General features: G+C 39.7%; 1 protein-coding gene across 1 annotated transcript in view; it reads right to left on the minus strand.

Moving 5' to 3' along the window:
- LOC117296621 (complement C3-like) overlaps positions 1-18,968 on the minus strand; it is a 58,850-nt gene that overhangs the window by 4,876 nt on the left and 35,006 nt on the right. Inside the window, 9 exon segments of the mRNA XM_033779642.1 lie at positions 920-1,009; positions 4,879-4,984; positions 5,850-5,924; positions 6,203-6,290; positions 6,769-6,893; positions 7,143-7,211; positions 14,993-15,154; positions 17,692-17,906; positions 18,574-18,742. Coding sequence (XP_033635533.1) covers positions 920-1,009; positions 4,879-4,984; positions 5,850-5,924; positions 6,203-6,290; positions 6,769-6,893; positions 7,143-7,211; positions 14,993-15,154; positions 17,692-17,906; positions 18,574-18,742 — 1,099 coding nt within the window.

Below are 18,968 nucleotides of genomic sequence, written 5' to 3' on the forward strand. Positions count from 1 at the left end.
CAGTTACCAAACGTCAGTTACCATACATCAGTTACCACATGCCAGTTACCACATGATTACCACACGCCAGTTAGCACATGATTACCTAACGCCAGTTACCACATGATTACCACACGCCAGTTACCACATGAATACCACACGCCAGTTACCACATGAATACCACACGCCCGTTACCACATGATTACCACACGCCAGTTACCACATGATTACCACACGCCAGTTACCACATGATTACCACACGCCAGTTACCACATGAATACCACACGCCAGTTACCACATGAATACCACACGCCCGTTACCACATGATTACCACACGCCAGTTACCACATGATTACCACACGCCAGTTACCACATGATTACCATACACCGGTTACCAAATGATTACCACACGCCAGTTACCACATGAATACCACATGCCAGTTACCACATGATTACCACACGCCAGTTACCACATGATTACCACACGCCAGTTACCACATGATTACCACACGCCCGTTACCACATGATTACCTAACGCCAGTTACCACATGATTACCACACGCCAGTTACCACATGAATACCACACGCCAGTTACCACCGGAATATCACATGTAGGTTACCATATGATTACCATACACCGGTTACCATATAAACACACACAAGTTACCACATTATTACCACACGCCAGTTACCAAATGATTACCACACGTCAGTTACCACCAGAATATCACATGCACGTTACCGTTCTGATTACCACACGATGGTAATCATATAAACACACACACAAGTAACCACATGATAACCCATACTCCAGTTACCAAACGTCAGTTACCACACATCAGTTACCACATGCCAGTTACCACAGGAAAACCACACGCCAGCTACAACAATTAATATCAGGCCCTAATAAATATTAGGCCTTATTGCTGACGCCACATACCTGCTGCACATGAACACGTGTTTCCGACACACAATGTACTCAACTGAGCCCCACCTTCGTCAGGATGGATGAATTTACTGCATTCAACGGCTGTTTTCAAGACAAAGTAATGTTTATATTTATTCATGTTTTAGTTTTACCCTTACACCGATAATGTGTTAGCACTGTTTACTCAGAAGTTTTCCGAGCTCTGTGAAAAATAAGAAAACAGTCGCATATTTCATACTTGAATACTCGGGATTCGAACCAACGCTCGTTGCAATTCTAGAGCATTTCATACCAACTATAGACAACCTAGATTGCCCGGTAGCTAAAGCCAGTTTCAACATATCATATTTACTATACTTGTTGTAAACAATGAATCAGGGTTATTTGTATGTGGAGAGTGCTTGGTAAGTTATAATTTAGACAAATTGTGGTCATGAACGGGTGGTTAAGCCCATAAAAATTAAAGTAACGGGATGTGGGTTCGAGTCCCGAGTCATAACACCACTTGTGTCCTTGTTGTTCTCTTCACCCAGTGGTATAAATGGATTCCGGCAATGTTAGAGGTTGATCTCCAGTTTTAAAAGCCTCCAAAGCGCAAAGGCATGAAAGGGTTTTATCTCCTCAGGGGTCTTGGGACGTAAGGTTGATTTGCATGAGCTAAGCTCTTTTTGAAAATCGGCCCCACAGGGTTATAAAACAGTTAGTTATTATTAGCTGTTCCGATCCAGTCGGAACAGCTATTGTTTTCGTCCAGATTTTTATTATTTTTATTAGCTGTTCCGATCCAGTCGGAACAGCTATTGTTTTCGTCGAGATTTTTATTATTTTTATTATTATTATTATTATTATTATTCTTTGTTTCTCCCTAAATCCCATAGTGTTTGTACACGTTTTTGCGGCAGCCTAATCTCCTAAACCATAATACGAAAGAGTAAGTTTATTATACCAAATTGAAGCTTAGAACATAAGCTTAATTCTTATCGTAAAAAATGTAAAAAATTTTAATTAATAAGCCTTAATTAAGCTTGTGAATATTTAATTAGCAAACCTAGTTAACACCATATCTCAAAAATTAGACCGCCGATCCTGAAACTTTTTTCAGCTATACACTAGTCAGGTCCTGTTGATGTGATTTCCGACATTAAATTCTGGACGACGTCACCATGACGTCATGTAATGCACGTTTTGTGTCTGTGCACAAACACAATGGCTCTTCAAATCTATACTTTAAACTGGTCAAAAACACAATAACTTCTAAATAATTTATTTGTTAGTTTCCTAAATATCATATTATGTGTAGAAAAATACACTGATTCTAATAAGATTTGTTTCAGTCCATAAAAGCAATCAATGTTCGTCTATTAATTAATTAATCAATTAGAATCTTGGCATCATGGGTACAACGTAGTACTTCATAAATTGGGTGCAGTCACTTTCATTGCAATGTTTAAACATCTCTATGATGGGTTGAGGACTCTTGGGGAGAGTCTGAGAAGACGATGTCGTGATGTTTGCATCTTTAATTTGTTTTTGAAAAATGGCAACTAGTAACTAATTAACCACATTACCCTCATTTGCATATTCAATCAGAAAATCTTTGCAGCACCATATCTCAAGAAGTATACAGCCGATTTTAAGACTGTTTGTTGCTAAAGACTCTTTGGGGATTGGAGATTAATTTTGAAAAATCGTGACCTCAAGTTGACCTCTACTTCCGGGTCAACCGGAAGTGGGACCATATCTCAAGAACTATACAACAGATTATAAAACTTTTTTCAGTTATAAACTCCTTAGGCATAAAATATAACTTTTGACAAACCGTGACCTCAAGTTGACCTCTACTTCCGGGTCAACCGGAAGTGGGACCATATCTCATGAAATATACAACCGATTTTCAAACTTTTTTCAGTTATAGACTCCTTGGACATTCAAGATTAGTTTGAAACACATTTGACCCCATATTGACCTTTACTTCCGGGTCGACCGGAAGTGGGCCAATATCTCAAGAAGTACAAAGCCAATGTTCAAACTTCAGTTATAGACTCTAAGGCAATAAATATTAACTTTGAAAAACTGTGACCCTATGTTGACCTCTACTTCTGGGCAACCGGAAGTGGGACTATATATCAAGATCTTCACAACCGATTGCTTAAACTTTTTCAGTTATAGACTCCTTGGCATTGCAGATTAGTCTTTGGTAGCTGTGGGCCCATTTTGACCTTTACTTGTGGGTCAACCGGGAAGTGTGACCTAATACCAAGAGCTACACAACTTTTTTGAAACTTTTTTTCCAGTTATATATTCCTTGGGCAATGAAGCACATAATCAAAGCAAAACATCACGGAACAGCTTCGTGTTTGTTCACAAACACTTAATGTCTAGTTATTATTATTATTATTCTTTGTTTCTCCCTAAATCCCATAGTGTTTGTACACGTTTTTGCGGCAGCCTAATCTCCTAAACCATAATACGAAAGAGTGAGTTTATTATACCAAATTGAAGCTTAGAACATAAGCTTAATTCTTATCGTAAAAAATAAAATAAAATTGTTAATTAATAAGCCTTAATTAAGCTTATGAATATCTAATTAGCAAACCTAGTTAACACCATATCTCAAAAAGTAGACCGCCGATCCTGAAACTTTTTTCAGCCTTACACTAGTCAGGTCCTGTTAAGGTGATTTCTGACATAAAATTTCGGACGACGTCACCATGACGTCATTTAATGCACGTTTTGTGTCTGTGCACAAACACAATGGCTCTTCAAATCTATACTTTAAACTGGTCAAAAACACAATAAATTCGAAATAATTTATCTGTTAGTTTCCTAAATATCATATTATGTGTAGAAAAATACACTGATTCTAATAAGATTTGTTTCAGTCCATAAAAGCAATCAATGTTCGTCTATTAATTAATTAATCAATTAGAATCTTGGCATCATGGGTACAACGTAGTACTTCATAAATTGGGTGCAGTCACTTTCATTGCAATGTTTAAACATCTCTATGGCTCTTGCAACACACTGCGGACCTGTATGGGTTGAGGACTCTCGGGGAGAGTCTAAGAAGACCATGTCGTGATGTTTGCATCTTTAATTTGTTTTTGAAAAATGGCAACTAGTAACTAATTAACCACATGACCCTCATTTGCATATTAAATTAGAAAATCCTTGCAGCACCATATCTCAAGAAGTATACAGCCGATTTTAAGACTGTTTGTTGCTAAAGACTCTTTGGGGATTGGACATTAATTTTGAAAAATCGTGACCTCAAGTTGACCCCTACTTCCGGGTCGACCGGAAGTGGGACCATATCTCAAGAACTATACAACAGATTATATAACTTTTTTCAGTTATAAACTCCTTAGACATAAAATATAACTTTTGACAAACCGTGACCTCAAGTTGACCTCTACTTCCGGGTCAACCGGAAGTGGGACCATATCTCAAGAAATATACAACCGATTTTCAAACTTTTTTCAGTTATAGACTCCTTGGACATTCAAGATTAGTTTGAAACACATTTGACCCCATGTTGACCTTTACTTCCGGGTCGACCGGAAGTGGGCCCATATCTCAAGAAGTACAAAACCAATGTTGAAACTTCAGTTATAGACTCTAAGGCAATAAATATTAACTTTGGAAAACTGTGACCCTATGTTGACCTCTACTTCTGGGTCAACCGGAAGTGGGACTATATATCAAGATCTTCACAACCGATTGCTTTAACTTTTTCAGTTATAGACTCCTTGGCATTGCAGATTAGTCTTTGGTAGCTGTGGGCCCATTTTGACCTTTACTTGCGGGTCAACCGGGAAGTGTGACCTAATACCAAGAGCTACACAACTTTTTTGAAACCTTTTTTTTCAGTTATATATTCCTTGGGCGATGAAGCACATAATCCAAGCAAAACAACAAGGAACAGCTTCGTGTTTGTTCACAAACACTTAATATCTAGTTATTATACTTACTAGGGTTATAGTAATCAAACACCTTCACTAACACAGGCTGAAGTTTGCCGACCTTGAGTTTCCGTTCGGCTTTGAAGGTGATCTCGTCAACTCGGTCTCTTCTGATCTAAGAAGGAAACATCAATATTCGTATTACACAACCAGGAATGGCTTCATAACGTATTTTTTCCACATGACAAGGGGTTTTCACCCCATCACAGCCTCCCAAGCTGTAAACCACAGGGTCATTTTAAAGGTACTCAAGGTAGTGGCTCCTCCTCTTATTACCCAAGGTTGATCAACAGGGAGAAGCTCCGGTTTTAATCCAGTACGTCATCCTAATGTTGGTTTTAAGTCCCTACTTGGACCTTATTTCATGGCCCTGCTCACCCCCAAACTATGTTCTTACAATCACCATAATCCGCTCACGTTACAAGCACCACATTTATTTGCTAGCTGTGTAAAGCCCGGCTAGTACTTCATGCGAATGCGAATGCGAACCGAGTTTGACATGAATTTGACGTCACACCCTCCTTTCGCAGCGATATTCGCAAGGGAGTAGAGCAGAGGGCAACTGCTGCGAATTGTTCGTTGCGAATTTGTGACGTCAAGATTCGATTCGCATTCGCAGGAAGTAGGCACCGGGCTTTAGTGTAGATGCCTATTTTATTAACGCGGAGTACGCACGCACACAATCATTCAAACATTCGCCGCTTACCCGTGAAATGCGGTTGGCGTAAAAAGCACACAATTCACTGCTTCCGCAAGCGATGATTCCTTGCTTACGGATAGCAGAGCCATGAAAGTGGGCCCCGATAACATGTTTTCGGTAGTTTCGGTAGAGACCGTGCACACCCAAATACTCAAACCACGTACAGTGATTTCGTTGCACATCTAAAACTGACAATTATTATGTAATCTTCTCAACAAAGGTGTCTTCAACTAGGCCTAGGGTTTACGGTTTTTTAAGCGTAATTAATTTCTTCACATACTTCATCCAGGTAAAAGACGACTGATAGATCAGTTTCTTCAATGAGATGGATGTTGTCACCGCTGTTGCGTTTGACCTGAGAAAAAAAATTACAATAATTGTTTTGTTTACATTTGATTGCAGATTACGCAACGAATGTGTTGATTTAAATTGATTTTCTTGATTGACTGAACAAAACAAAACCTGAAGTTTTATTGCTAGACCAACAAGCTAACTCGATAGCTAGAGGTATTTTAAATCCTACATTCTCACATTAATCTTTCTAGAACTGATTTCATAGATGACGGAAAATTACAATTATTTATAAGTGATGCAAAATAAATATCTGTGACATGAGTGTATAATAGTTATTACCTCGTCCAGATCTTCCGCCACAGCTTTATATCATGTGTATAAACCCACTTCAAGAATTGCCATTCCTGTCGCCTCGCCTTTTATATAACTGCATATTTAGAAGAAACAAAATATCAGCGAAATTTAAACAAGTACGACCCATGACACAATTTTGAGAAAGGCAATAATTTACCAGTCTGCCAATTACAGATAAGGCTAACTGTATTGCAAGAAAACGGGATAAATGTGTACAAGAGGCCGATATATAGGACATTTTATATTCAAAGCGACACTCATCTACCTTTGGAACTGTGAAACGGAAAGCAAAAACTGTCTCGAGTTCGGCTGCTAATTGCCATGGGACGTCCATGCAGTCTAATGTTTGATGTGTTTAACATGTCAGCCGGACTAGTGCTATGGGGTGAAATTCGAGAGCCAAAGTGTTCTAATTATTTTGCTCAGCCAGCAGCCGATTTGACGAAACACTATGACTTTCAGTGAACGTCAAGTAAGGTTTACAACCTATAAAAGTGATAATTTGTTGGCAGATTTGTGAAGTTGGGTTACACCACAACTTCGCTGCATACCTCAGGTCAATAGTATACCGGATACGCTGATTGTTCTCATCCACTTCAATGGCTTCTTGGTTGATGTTGAGCACAAAGTCGCAGATTTGCACATTCGGCTCCGGGATGTTAAAGCTGGACTCAAACTAAGGAAACAAAACAAAACTGGCTGTGACCATTTCTTGCAAGATCTGATGGAACTGAGAACCGCACACTTTGAACGGAGTTTGAAAGGTTGTTTTAACCGATACTTGGCTATTATGTTATGGTAACGGGGGGGGGGGGTTATGGTATAATGTTGCTAACGTTTGGGGTCGGGTGATTCTTGTAGCTTGTTTACTATGGGTGGGTTAATGCAATTGCCTCACAAACATTTTGGAGTGGTCTACACTTACTTTCAACTGACCCATGCCTGTGCCTGCAGATTCAAAAGACACTTGGAACTCCGGTTGATCTTCTGGACCCTAAATAATAACATAAACAATTCCGATGTTAAAGACACTGCCGTCGATTTCACAAAACTCGTCCTAACTTAAGATTAGTTTTAGGACTTAGGACGAGTCCCAACCCTGCACTGTAGCATGCATACCTTAGATGAATCCTAAGACGAGTCATAACTCTTTGTGAAATTGACCCCTGGCCACCTTTGATTTTGTCAAAGAACAGTTTTCTCACTTAGTGTATCTCAATATATTTTGTATGACAGACTTGTGGCGGCTGTTTTTTTTAATCGCCCGGGACGACTTGCATATTTTGCTAACAGCTGAGCAGCTGACATCCGGACATTCTATTATAAATGTTGCCTTCAGAAGCATGCAGACACATATCCATTTTACCAACCTGAACAATAGTATTGGTGCAAGACGTTTCTCGTTTTCTTTTCACGCACAGCGCGGCCGACTCACAAATAACGCCCGCATCGACTCACCTGACTAACTCAGGTGAGTCGTAGCCTGAATATCTGACGTCACACTTCGAGGCTCGTGAATAACGCCATAGACCGGCATCCAAAACTGGCGTGTAGATTCACATTTTGACCTCAGTCATTTATGGGTGCTTTCGTTTAGCTTCCCTGGGTCGACCCCGTCGTGTGGCGTTTTTTCTTTCCAGGACGAACGTGCGCAGATAATTACCCACGTTCGTCCTGGAATAAAAAACCGCCACACACCGGGGTAGACCCAGGGCAGCTAAACGAACGCAGCCTGATACGCAGTAAAATTATATTGCGGACTTGAGAGCAGTGTACTTTTTGGGCAGCTAACAATGGGGCACCAACAATTTCCAACATTGGGTTGTTTGGATCAGCAGCATGCGCGGATCCAGGAGGGGGCACAACTTTGTAGTCATAATACTTTGTCTTTTGCTCAAAAAGGTGATTGCCTCCATGCCCTCTGGTCATTACATTGGTGCCCTTAAAAATGTCACAAAACCTCAGGGTTTGTTGCTCATAAAGGTAGGACCATGAAAGCACCATGTACATAGATTAGTCTGGTTCCTAGACCCCAACATATCCGACTGGCACCTGTTGTCCAGGAATCTTTGGTCGTGGAACCAGACCATACAATGCAATCACGGCGGATGGTATACATCACTTACGAATGCGAGCAGCGGGAGCGGTTATGTCACAAGTTTCGAGCTAGTCTGTTTTCGGGCGCCTTGACTAAAGTCCACCGGGTACGTCGCATCGATGCGTTGTAGTCAGAAAATGTCAACCGATCCGCACCTACCTAAAGATTTAACAGGGTCATGGAGCTACAGCTAAAACAAAACAAAAAACTCCGTCCCGGCTATTTCCGGGCTAAAAAAAAAAATCATTAATAAATAAAATAAAATATAATAATAAAATAAAATAAAATAAGAAATAATAATATTTTGTGTGGTGTCCCCTCCCGACGTAAAAAAAAAAAAAAAAAAAAAGTGGGGGACAAATGTGGGGGGAACACCCCCCCCCCCCGGCTCCGGCGGCCATGGCTCACGTCACTGCACGTTTATCAAAATGATCATTGTATCCAATGGAATCACTGGATCCAGCAGCGGGGACCTGTTTTTATCCTTGCAGTTAAAGACAGCGGCCCAGTCTAGGTGAGTCGGTGCATGCGCTGTTGGTGAGTTGGCCGCGCTGTGCGTGAAAGGAAAACGAGACTCGTCTCGCTCCAAGACTAGCCTAAACAAAGAATTACAAGAGGTCAGGAAAACATACCTTGTAAAATCCCTTTCAGGATTTTTTGTGGAACCCACCCCACCCCCTTATTCATGACCGTTTACTTATCATGTACAATTAGGGCATACGAAATGACAACCTGCCACCAATGTATGTCATTATATTTGGCTCAACTGGAGGTATATTTTGAGTGTCCCTCGATTCCAACATACCATGACAATTTTGTTCAGCCGTGCCTCATGGCCGGCGTTCCTGGAATCTCAGCGAATGCTACTTTTTTCCAGGAAATGTTCTAATCAAATCTAGGAAAAAAGTTGTCAGAGTCTTCGGTGTCTGTGTTTGTTTCTAATTTCTGGTCTTGTAAAATTAACTATGCTCCGGTACATTTTTTTAGCAACAGACCCTAACAATTTGTGACATTTGTAACGGCACCAAGGCCCCAGCTAACACACGACCTAACTGCAACGTTGCCTGCAGGTTGCGGTTTCGTCATGTTACCTAGTAACGTTCACACAATGTTGCAACAACGTTAAATGGTGACGTTGTATCGCAACATTGCTAGAAAGTTCTGCCGCAATGTTGCTGGAAGGTTGCGCTTTCGTCATGTTACATGCTGACGTATATACAACGTTGCAACAACGTTTTAGTTGTACATTGCTTTGGAACATTGCTTCCACGTTTTGTCGCAACGTTGCATGAAGGTTGCAGTTTCGTCATGTTACATTATAACTTATACCAAACGTTGCAACAACGTTACAATTGTCTGTTCCCTAAACATCTCCCGCACGTTTCTTCGAAACGTTGCCTGAAGGTTGTGGTTTCGTCATGTTACTAGAAACGTTCATACATTGTTGTGAAAACGTTAAATGGTGACGTTGTGTCGAAACATTGCCAGAAGGTTTGGCCGCAATGTTGCTAGAAGGTTGCGCTTTCGTCATGTTACATGCTGACGTATATACAACGTTGCAACAGCGTTTTATTCGGACATTGCTTTGGAACGTTGCTTCCACGTTTTGTCGCAACGTTGCATGAAGGTTGCAGTTTCGTCATGTTACATTCTCACCTATACCAAACGTTGCAACAATGTTACAATATTGTCTGTTCCCTAAACATCGCCCGCACGTTTCTTAGAAACGTTGCCTGAAGGTTGTGGTTTCATCATGTTACTAGAAACGTTCATACATTGTTGTGACAACGTTAAATGGTGACGTTGTGTCAAAACATTGCCAGAAGGTTTGGCCGCAATGTTGCTAGAAGGTTGCGCTTTTGTCATGTTACAGGCTGACGTATATACAACGTTGCAACAGCGTTTTATTCGGACATTGCTTGGAACGTTGCTTCCATGTTTAACGTTGCATGAAGGTTGCAGTTTCGTCATGTTACATTCTCACTTATACCAAACGTTGCAGCAATGTCACAATTGTCTGTTTCCTAAACATCGCCTGGACGTTTCTTAGAAACGTTGCCTGAAGGTTGTGGTTTCGTCATGTTACTAGAAACGTTCATACAATGTTGTGACAACGTTAAATGGTGACGTTGTGTCGAAACATTGCCAGAAGGTTTGGCCGCATTTTGCTAGAAGGTTGCGCGTTTCTCATAGAAACATTGCCTGAATGTTGCGCTTACGTAAATACAACATTGCAACAATGTATCAATATTGGACATTGTTTACGAACGTTGCTTCCACGATTTGTCGCAACATTGCAACGTTGCAACAATGCTACAATTTTCTGTTCCAATAACATCACCCAGACGTTGTTTTAGAAACGTTGCGTGAAGGTTGCATTGTCGTCACGTTACTGAGTAACCTATATAAAATGTTGCAACAACGTTTAATGGTGACGTTGTATCGCAACATTGCGAGAAGGTTTTGCCTCAAGGTTGCCTAAAGGTTGCACTTTCATCATGTTACATACTGACGTATATACAACGTTGCAACAACGTATCAGTTGGACGTTGTTTTGGAACGTTGCTGCCACGGTTTTGTCGCAACATTGCCTGAAGTTGCAGTTTCAATTTCATGTTAGATTGTAACTTATACACGTTGCAACAATGATACAATATTTTGTTCCCTGTTTATAACATCGTCCAGACGTTTTTCTAATAGAAACGTTGCCTGAGGTTGATGTTTCGTCAAGCCAAAAGTTATACATACTTACTGAGTTTTGAGAGCACAGTGACAAGATGCTAAAATTCAACATTTTGGCGGGTAATTTTGTTCTTGTTTTTTGGATTGAAAAATGCTTTTAACCCTAAGTTTAGGTAGCTGATGGGACATCTCAAACTAAATTTTGTGCAAATCCCATGTTGCATTAACATTTTACAAGCAAAAAGCTATACATACTCACTGGGTTTTGAGAGCACAGTGACAAGATGCTAAAATTCAACAAATTTACTGCAGTAAAAACTGCATTCAAACCCAAGTCAAACTATAGTGAATCTGCAGTATTTAAGAAGTAATACTGTAGTATTTCTACTCTTAGTTTACTGTAAATTCACTTTAATTTTACTGCAATAAAAACTACAGTAATACTGCAGTATCCTTGTAGTAAAACAATGGTAATTTTTTTGATAATACTACAAATTTACTGCAGTAAAAACTGCATCCAAACCCAAGTCAAACTATAGTGAATCTGCAGTATTTTAGAAGTAATACTATAGTGTCTCTACTCTTAGTTTACTTTAGATTCACTTTAACTTTACTGCAATAAAAACTGCAGTAATACTGCAGTATCCTTGTAGTAAAACAATGGTAGTTTGTTTGATAATACTTTAAATTTACTGCAGTAAAAACTGCATCAAACCCCAAGTCAAACTATAGTGAATCTGCAGTGTTTTAGAAGTAATACTAAAGCATTTCTACTCTTATTTTACTGTAGATTCACTTTAACTTTACTGCAATAGAAATTGCAGTAATACCGCAGTATCCTTGTAGTAAACAATAGTAGTTTGTTTGATAATACTTTAAATTTACTGCAGTAAAAACTGCATCAAAACCCTAGTCAAACTATAGTGAATCTGCAGTATTATAGAAGTAATACTGTAGTATTTCTAACCATGGTTTACTGTAGATTCACTTTAACTTTACTGCAATGATAACAGCAGCAATTCTGCAGTATCCTTGTAGTAAAACAATTGTTTTTTGTGCATGAAACTATAAGCTATGGTAATACGAAAGTATCATTGTCGCACTTAGAATGTTTTCAGAAGATGGATGCTGTCAGTACATATTATAGTCATGTAGAAAAGTTTATTTAAAAATTGGCGTCCCCACTTTTCTATAGAATTTTTAAGGTTATTGTCTATAGAAATCAGTTTCCTTCGCCGCCTGTAGAATTCTAGTTTTCTATGGATCTAAATTCTAGTATAAAAACTTTTATTTTCAAAAGAGTCCCATTTCAGGTTGTCTAATATTCTATAGAACTTAGACTTAGTTTCTTTTATAAATATATCCATAAACAAACAACAAAACTGTTCAAAAGTAGAATCCCAACTTCTCCATTTTATAGAATTCTAAAAAAATAATAAGCTTTCTATTATGGGTCTGTTTCAGGTTGTCTATATTCTATGGAACTTAGTTTCTATTGTGAACATTTAAAAAAATTAAAACTTTTCAAAAGTAGAATCCCACATTTAATACTTCCCATCCACAACCCCTCCCCCCCCCTGAGCTAGTTCCCAATTCTTTGGTGGTAGCTTCGAAAAATAATGACTGGACATTTTTCCATCAATAGAGGGCGCTATATGATAGTTGTGTGTAAAACGGTCGGCACCCAGACTTCGCGCATGTAAACTGAACAGCTATGTTATGCACAACATGTGGAGCTCCGTCTATCTATCACTCAGAGCCAGTTTCAAACCGTTTCTAACGGCCGGCGGACCAACGGATTCTAATTTCTGTGTGATGATGATGTTCATTGTTGTATGTTTTGGCGTATGATTATTGTACATTTTGGAGGTATTTCCAGTGAATAAAGGCTGACCGTGTGGGGCTGATTAGATGTGAATTTTACAGTGAAAATTAAGAGCAAGAGAGAGTCGACGTCCGTCAGGTACCGTCGCCGTGATGATGTGGGTGATTATTTTTGTTTGGTAAGTAACGTACGTACGTGTTTGAAACTTAAAGATTTTCTTTTAGAATGTTCTTCTTCAATCCACTTCCTTGTAAATTGTAAATAAATAGCTTATTTTTTACTGAAACTTCCGCTGGGGAACTTGGCAAGGAAGTCAGGAGAACTGTTTTTTTCTAGCCTAATGGTTGTATAGATATAATTTTTTTGTAAATAGTCTACTTTACTTGCTTTGGTTTGGTTGGACTTGGAATGGAAATCTATGATGAGGGAAAGGTTAACCTCCATGGTTAAAGATTCATACATACTTGATACTCTGTCTGGGTGTACCCCGTACATTATAATTCAGAAAGCACTGCAGTGAGGTTAACTAACTTTTATTTAATTTTGTTGAAAAAAAAAATCTATGGTATGTTTCAATTTTGTTTGTGTTTATAAATTTTATCCTTAGTTATTTTTTTTGGCCCTGCTTTACTTGTTTTCTTGGGTAGAAAAAGAAAACGACAATGGGTTTGACTTGCCTTGGGTCCGACATTTAAACCCAAATTATATATAACAAAAAATTCAACATTAATTGTCATGTTCATATTAATCATGACAGTATGAAGTACTTAGAGGGGAGGAGAGTAATAATGGGTATTCAAAACCTTTTTGCCTCATCTTGACTTTACGGACTGGAGAGCTGTGCAAACTTAAACCATTGAAATTTTCTACAAATGTTTCATTATTTCTGACACATATTTTCCATTTTTTTTCTTTTACAGATATTGTGCTTCTCTGATAAAGACAACTCAATCAACATCGCCATCAACAGAAGGCTGGCAATGAAGCATGGCGCGGTGTTAGGGCTACGTCTTGCTCAAGATAATTATTTCAAAAAGAGATTAATCCTGTCCTGTGGTATTGCAAAAAAAGGTGCTGCATGTATTTATTTACACTGCTTTCTCTCTCATTATATTTTGTACTAATTATAATCGTACAACCGTCAACTGCACAAATTTGTAAAGACTGCATTGAAACTGCAATAAAACTATAGTAATTATGTGGTAGCAACGGGTTATTTTTAGGTAAAATAATGCTGAAACTACAGTAACAGTGTAGTTTTACTGCAGTAAAGACTGCATTGAACATTTCGAACATTTTGGGAGGTTGCAGGAACGTTAATTTTGCACATATTGGGACGATGCTGGAACGTTTATTTATAACATTGAGACGTTGCAGCAACGTAAGTTAACAACATAATTGGGAGGTTGTCAGAAGGTTAATTTTGGATGTGGTATGGACGTTGGCTTACAACGTTAGAGACAACGTTGTCACAACATCAAGAAGAGTCCACACAAATTCGTTACCACAACGTTACACATCAACGTTGCAACAACAGAAAATGTACAGATGCAACAACGTTTTCGCAACGTTTTTTTAAGACGTTGCTGGAACGTTAACTTACAACATTGAGACGTTGTAGGAACGTTAGTTAACAACATATTGTGACGTTGTCAGAAAGTTAATTTTGGATGTGGTATGGACGTTGGCTCACAACGTTAGAGACAACGTTGTCACAACATCAAGGAGAGTCCACACAAATTCGTTGCCACAACATTACACATCAACGTTGCCACAACAAAAAAGTAACGTTGTAACAACGTTCTCGCAACGTTTTTTGGTTAGCTGGGGCAATGACCAGAGGGCATGGAGGCAATCGCCTTTTTGAGCAAAACAAAACTGAGGGTTTGTGACATTTTTAAAGGGCACCAAGGCAATGTCCAGAGGGCATGGAGGCAATTACCTTTTTGACCAACAAACCCTGAGGTTTTGTGACATTTTTAAGGGCACCAATGCAATGACCAGAGGGCATGGAGGCAATCACCTTTTTGAGCAACTAACCCCGAGGTTTTGTGACATGTTAATCAAATTCGTGCCCTATTATAGGCTGGTAACCGTTATTATGCACATTGTCTGCATAATAATAAGTAGTTATCATAATTATCAGCCCGGCGCTGCACAAAGAACTCACCCTAATTTCAGCAAACTGCCTGAGGATTGCATTGTCGGGTTTCAGCAGGAACTCATTTTCGAACCCAGCCTCCTGACAACTGACTTGACAGTCGATATCGATGACGTTCGTGTCCGACTTGATTGAATACGCAGACAGTGCCTGCAAGGCTATAACTGTATCCTGCAGATTTGGATTTTAAAACATGACAAAAGGAAACATTTTTGGGGTAAGACACGTGACAGCGAATCGAACCAAAGGTTACAACTACTCTCTTCTCAAAATATGTGGGCCGAGGAGCCTTGGGTTATAGTAGCCCCCGCCTCTGGAATGAACTTCCCTAAAACATCAGGGCATCTACCTCACAGCTGTTATACTTTCAAGAAACTTCTCCAAACTGAACTGTATTGATTCTTGCAGTAGAAATTCCATCTCACAAGAGCCTCGATCTTGCTACGAGGATTTGCGAACTATACTATTGTCATTGTTATATACACGTGTGCTTGATTCCATCACTGTTTGACATAAGATGGCGGCCGATGATGGGGGTCTCAGTGCAACCATACTGAACATTAATGAAAATGTGTTTACAATGTTGGTGTAAAGCATTTTATTTTTATCGACAAAACGGGGGCGAGATGTAGGTTTTGGTTTTATCAGCAAACATTCTGTTCATATTATAAGTTAGTCTTGGCCCAAGACTATGGTGCTTGATATTGGACAGTGTATTGCGCGCCCGCCACGGTATGATTTTGTTTACTGGACGGCTTGTAATCTATACTATACCGGCAAGCTACCATAGTCTTGGACTTCTTGCAGCACTGTGTTAACTTTTTCATTGTTTTCTGCTTCAGCTTTCCGACGGAACCGATCAATCAATCAGCATGCGAGCTAGTTATAAATTAGCATAATGTGTTCTGCGGTGACCAGGGTCATTCATGTTATGATTACACGGCATTGGCAGCTCCGTGTTTGTCGTTGATGAAGAATCGTAAGAAATAATTATAGGAATAATGTTCACGATTATGAATGCTAAAGATGAAAAAGTAAGTCGAAGCTATATTGATCCGCTATCTAGATGGCAATGAATTAACGACTATGTCAAAATATACCAGCTATGTGCCCTCTCTGCTGACGGTCTGTGTTGCGATTACCTCCGTCAGTTCTTCGTGTGCCTCAGCACACGCTGCATGCAGGCAGTTCGGACCATGCACTGTGTGAATAAACTAGAGCATGGTATACAACCATATACAACCAACGTTTGCAACTGCAAGTCATGGATCCCAAGTCAATGTGTAACTGTCATTGTCACAAAGTGGGGAGAATCTTGTTTATATAGATCGAATCTGTACATAAAACCTTTTAAAGGTCATAGAGTAGGCATTGTTTGTGCCACCTAATTTGCTCTGAACAAACCCAAAACTTGTTGATATGAACATGTAGGCCTCCTTCTTCCTGCTAGTGCTATTTCATCATGTGAAGCAACATTTTCTCGTGTCACACTTATGGAAGGGCAGCTCGTAAAAATATTGCCTCACCAAAATCCACTTCGCATTCGCATTCGAGGGAAGTATGAGCCTACCCCTACCATGGATTAAGAAAGAGAAGGAGCTCGAACGACCCGCAAAACCGCAGAGTAACAAAAAAATACTCTGACAATGCCCCTGTCTGGCCAGTGGAAAAAGATAGGAGACCTCCAGCTGGACGGCCGATTAACGAGTAGGATTAAATATCGTTGTACATATAGTGTGGTACCGCCAGTCTGCGCTGTTGCCTTCGTGTAAAGTTGAATAATTGGAGACAACAATTGTGAATATACACGTTTTCATTTACCTTTTGTGGTGTTTCACGGAAACATCATGGCATATTTTTACATTTTTTTGTGACTTTTCGGTCACTAGCGGTGGTTCAAAATTTGGGTATTAGCACACTAGGGTGGTAGGTATTCAATTGTGTTTTTCGATTTGGTGAGCACAAGTGTACACAATTTTTATCAGGTCTCAAAAAAGTTGTTTTTCTGTAATATATCCATACGACATACGACACCATAGTTGAGTGAAGAACCAAGTGCGCATGCGCAAACTCACATAAGCCAGGTCGCCCATTGTCTGTGTAAGGTATGCGGGTGATTACGAGGTGTCGTTTATAAACGGTTGCGGTACCACGGTTTCGACTTTTGAAGTCCCTTCGTTCGAGCTCCTTCTCTTCCTTCCTCCATGCTCCTACTACATGAGGTTTGTTTTGGTAGCGAAACGAACACAGTTCATCATAGGAGTATGAGATCAGCTTTATGTGAGGTTGGATTTGTCTGACTTGAGTCACCAACACTTCAATGCACAAATTCGTGACTAGTGTGTTGAAGTCGCAACTATTTGAGGCACGAATTGGTGAGTAGCAAATTTCAGTAGTCGCATATTGAATATGCATTACACAACCTTGACAACGGCAACGCCCACAGCGCACGCAGCGCTGCAAGATTTCCAAGACTATGGTTGCTTGCCAGTATAGTCTAGATTACAAGCCGTCCAGTAAACTAACTCATACTGTGGCGGGCGCGCTTTGACCATTTACATGTACAACCGCGCGCAGTACACTATCTAATATCAAGCACCATAATATTGGGCCAAGACTAATTATAAGTGAGATGATTTGAAACAATACTGGGCTTGCATTGGCACCTTTGTTGAAGTCCATTAGTAAGTCAGTGTGCTCATTGTTACCTGAGTAGACACGAATCCACCTTGATAGTTTTCCTGGTTTGTTAGCCATCTAACGATGTCATGGCTGTATGACAAGTCATCCACCTCAAGAAAGGCCAGCAGTGCATAGCTTGTTGTCTCCACCTCGATTGCTTTGGGTCTGCTGCTGAAAAAATATGGTTTTGGACCAGCGCCATATGACAAGACGTCCAATGCCCAATAGCGATGTTTTGATTCTAAATACACAAAGACAAAATCACTCATAATGCGATGTTCTCTCAACGTGTCATCCATGACTGATTGGTCGAGTGTACTACTGAATTCAAGTTCTGATGGCCGAATCAAAGTATTGTGGGTTTAAATCCCGGTCACGTTGCTTCTCATCACTGTATGAATCTTACACACTACACACTGATAAAGCTTCCAAATTATAGACACTACCTCATCTAGTGCCACTACTATGTACAATTTATGAAATAGTCTGCTTCTGCTTAATAGCAATAATTGAATGTGCTTACAGTATTGATGTCAAGTATTGATGTACGTTTATAACATTTAATGTCAACTTCTTTCCTCCATGGTCGGAACCAACTCTTAGTCACAACTAAACTCTTACAACTGATTACAACAACTCCACAGCGCTATGTGCAAAGCTTAAAGTGGCACGCGGCTTAAAGCGACTACACTACACTTTTTATTTATTTTTTTCATGAAATTATAGGCCGAATATTGTTTAAAGAAAAAACAAACTTAAAATGAAATGTTTTTTTTCTACACAAAATATGTGAGGTTGCGGCACAAAGATTAATGGCAATATTCACAAGCCAAACATGGGGGTGTGCTTTTGCGAGTTGGATTTCAAGTGTCCACATGATTACAAAAGTTTGACAACTTCAAATTTACCTTCTTCATACGTAGCAATTGCTTTGAGCATTGTGAGAGCCTCATCGGCTAGGTCGCTATTGGCCAGAGCGAGGGCGTATGCAGTGATGGCGATGGCAAAAGGTCTCGTCAATTGTAGCAGTTGACCCTCTAAGAAGGCTGTAGCTAAAGCAACAGAGTTGCTCGTATCCTAGTCACCGTAAACCGTAAAGAGACAAAGAGATATTTCATATGTTGACTTTTGGACATCATCACTAGAAACGTTTTACCTGGCTACACGGCAGCTAACGGTTGCATGGCTTCTGACCGGCAACCCTGAACAAAGATATTTGGACTATTACTAGGGAGACCGCGAGCATAGAGCTTGGAAGCTCAGTTTATGGAGTGCAGGTACGTTAACCACGGGGTCATCGTTC

This window comes from Asterias rubens, chromosome 11 (assembly GCF_902459465.1).
Source record: "Asterias rubens chromosome 11, eAstRub1.3, whole genome shotgun sequence".
Lineage (NCBI taxonomy): Eukaryota > Metazoa > Echinodermata > Asteroidea > Forcipulatida > Asteriidae > Asterias > Asterias rubens.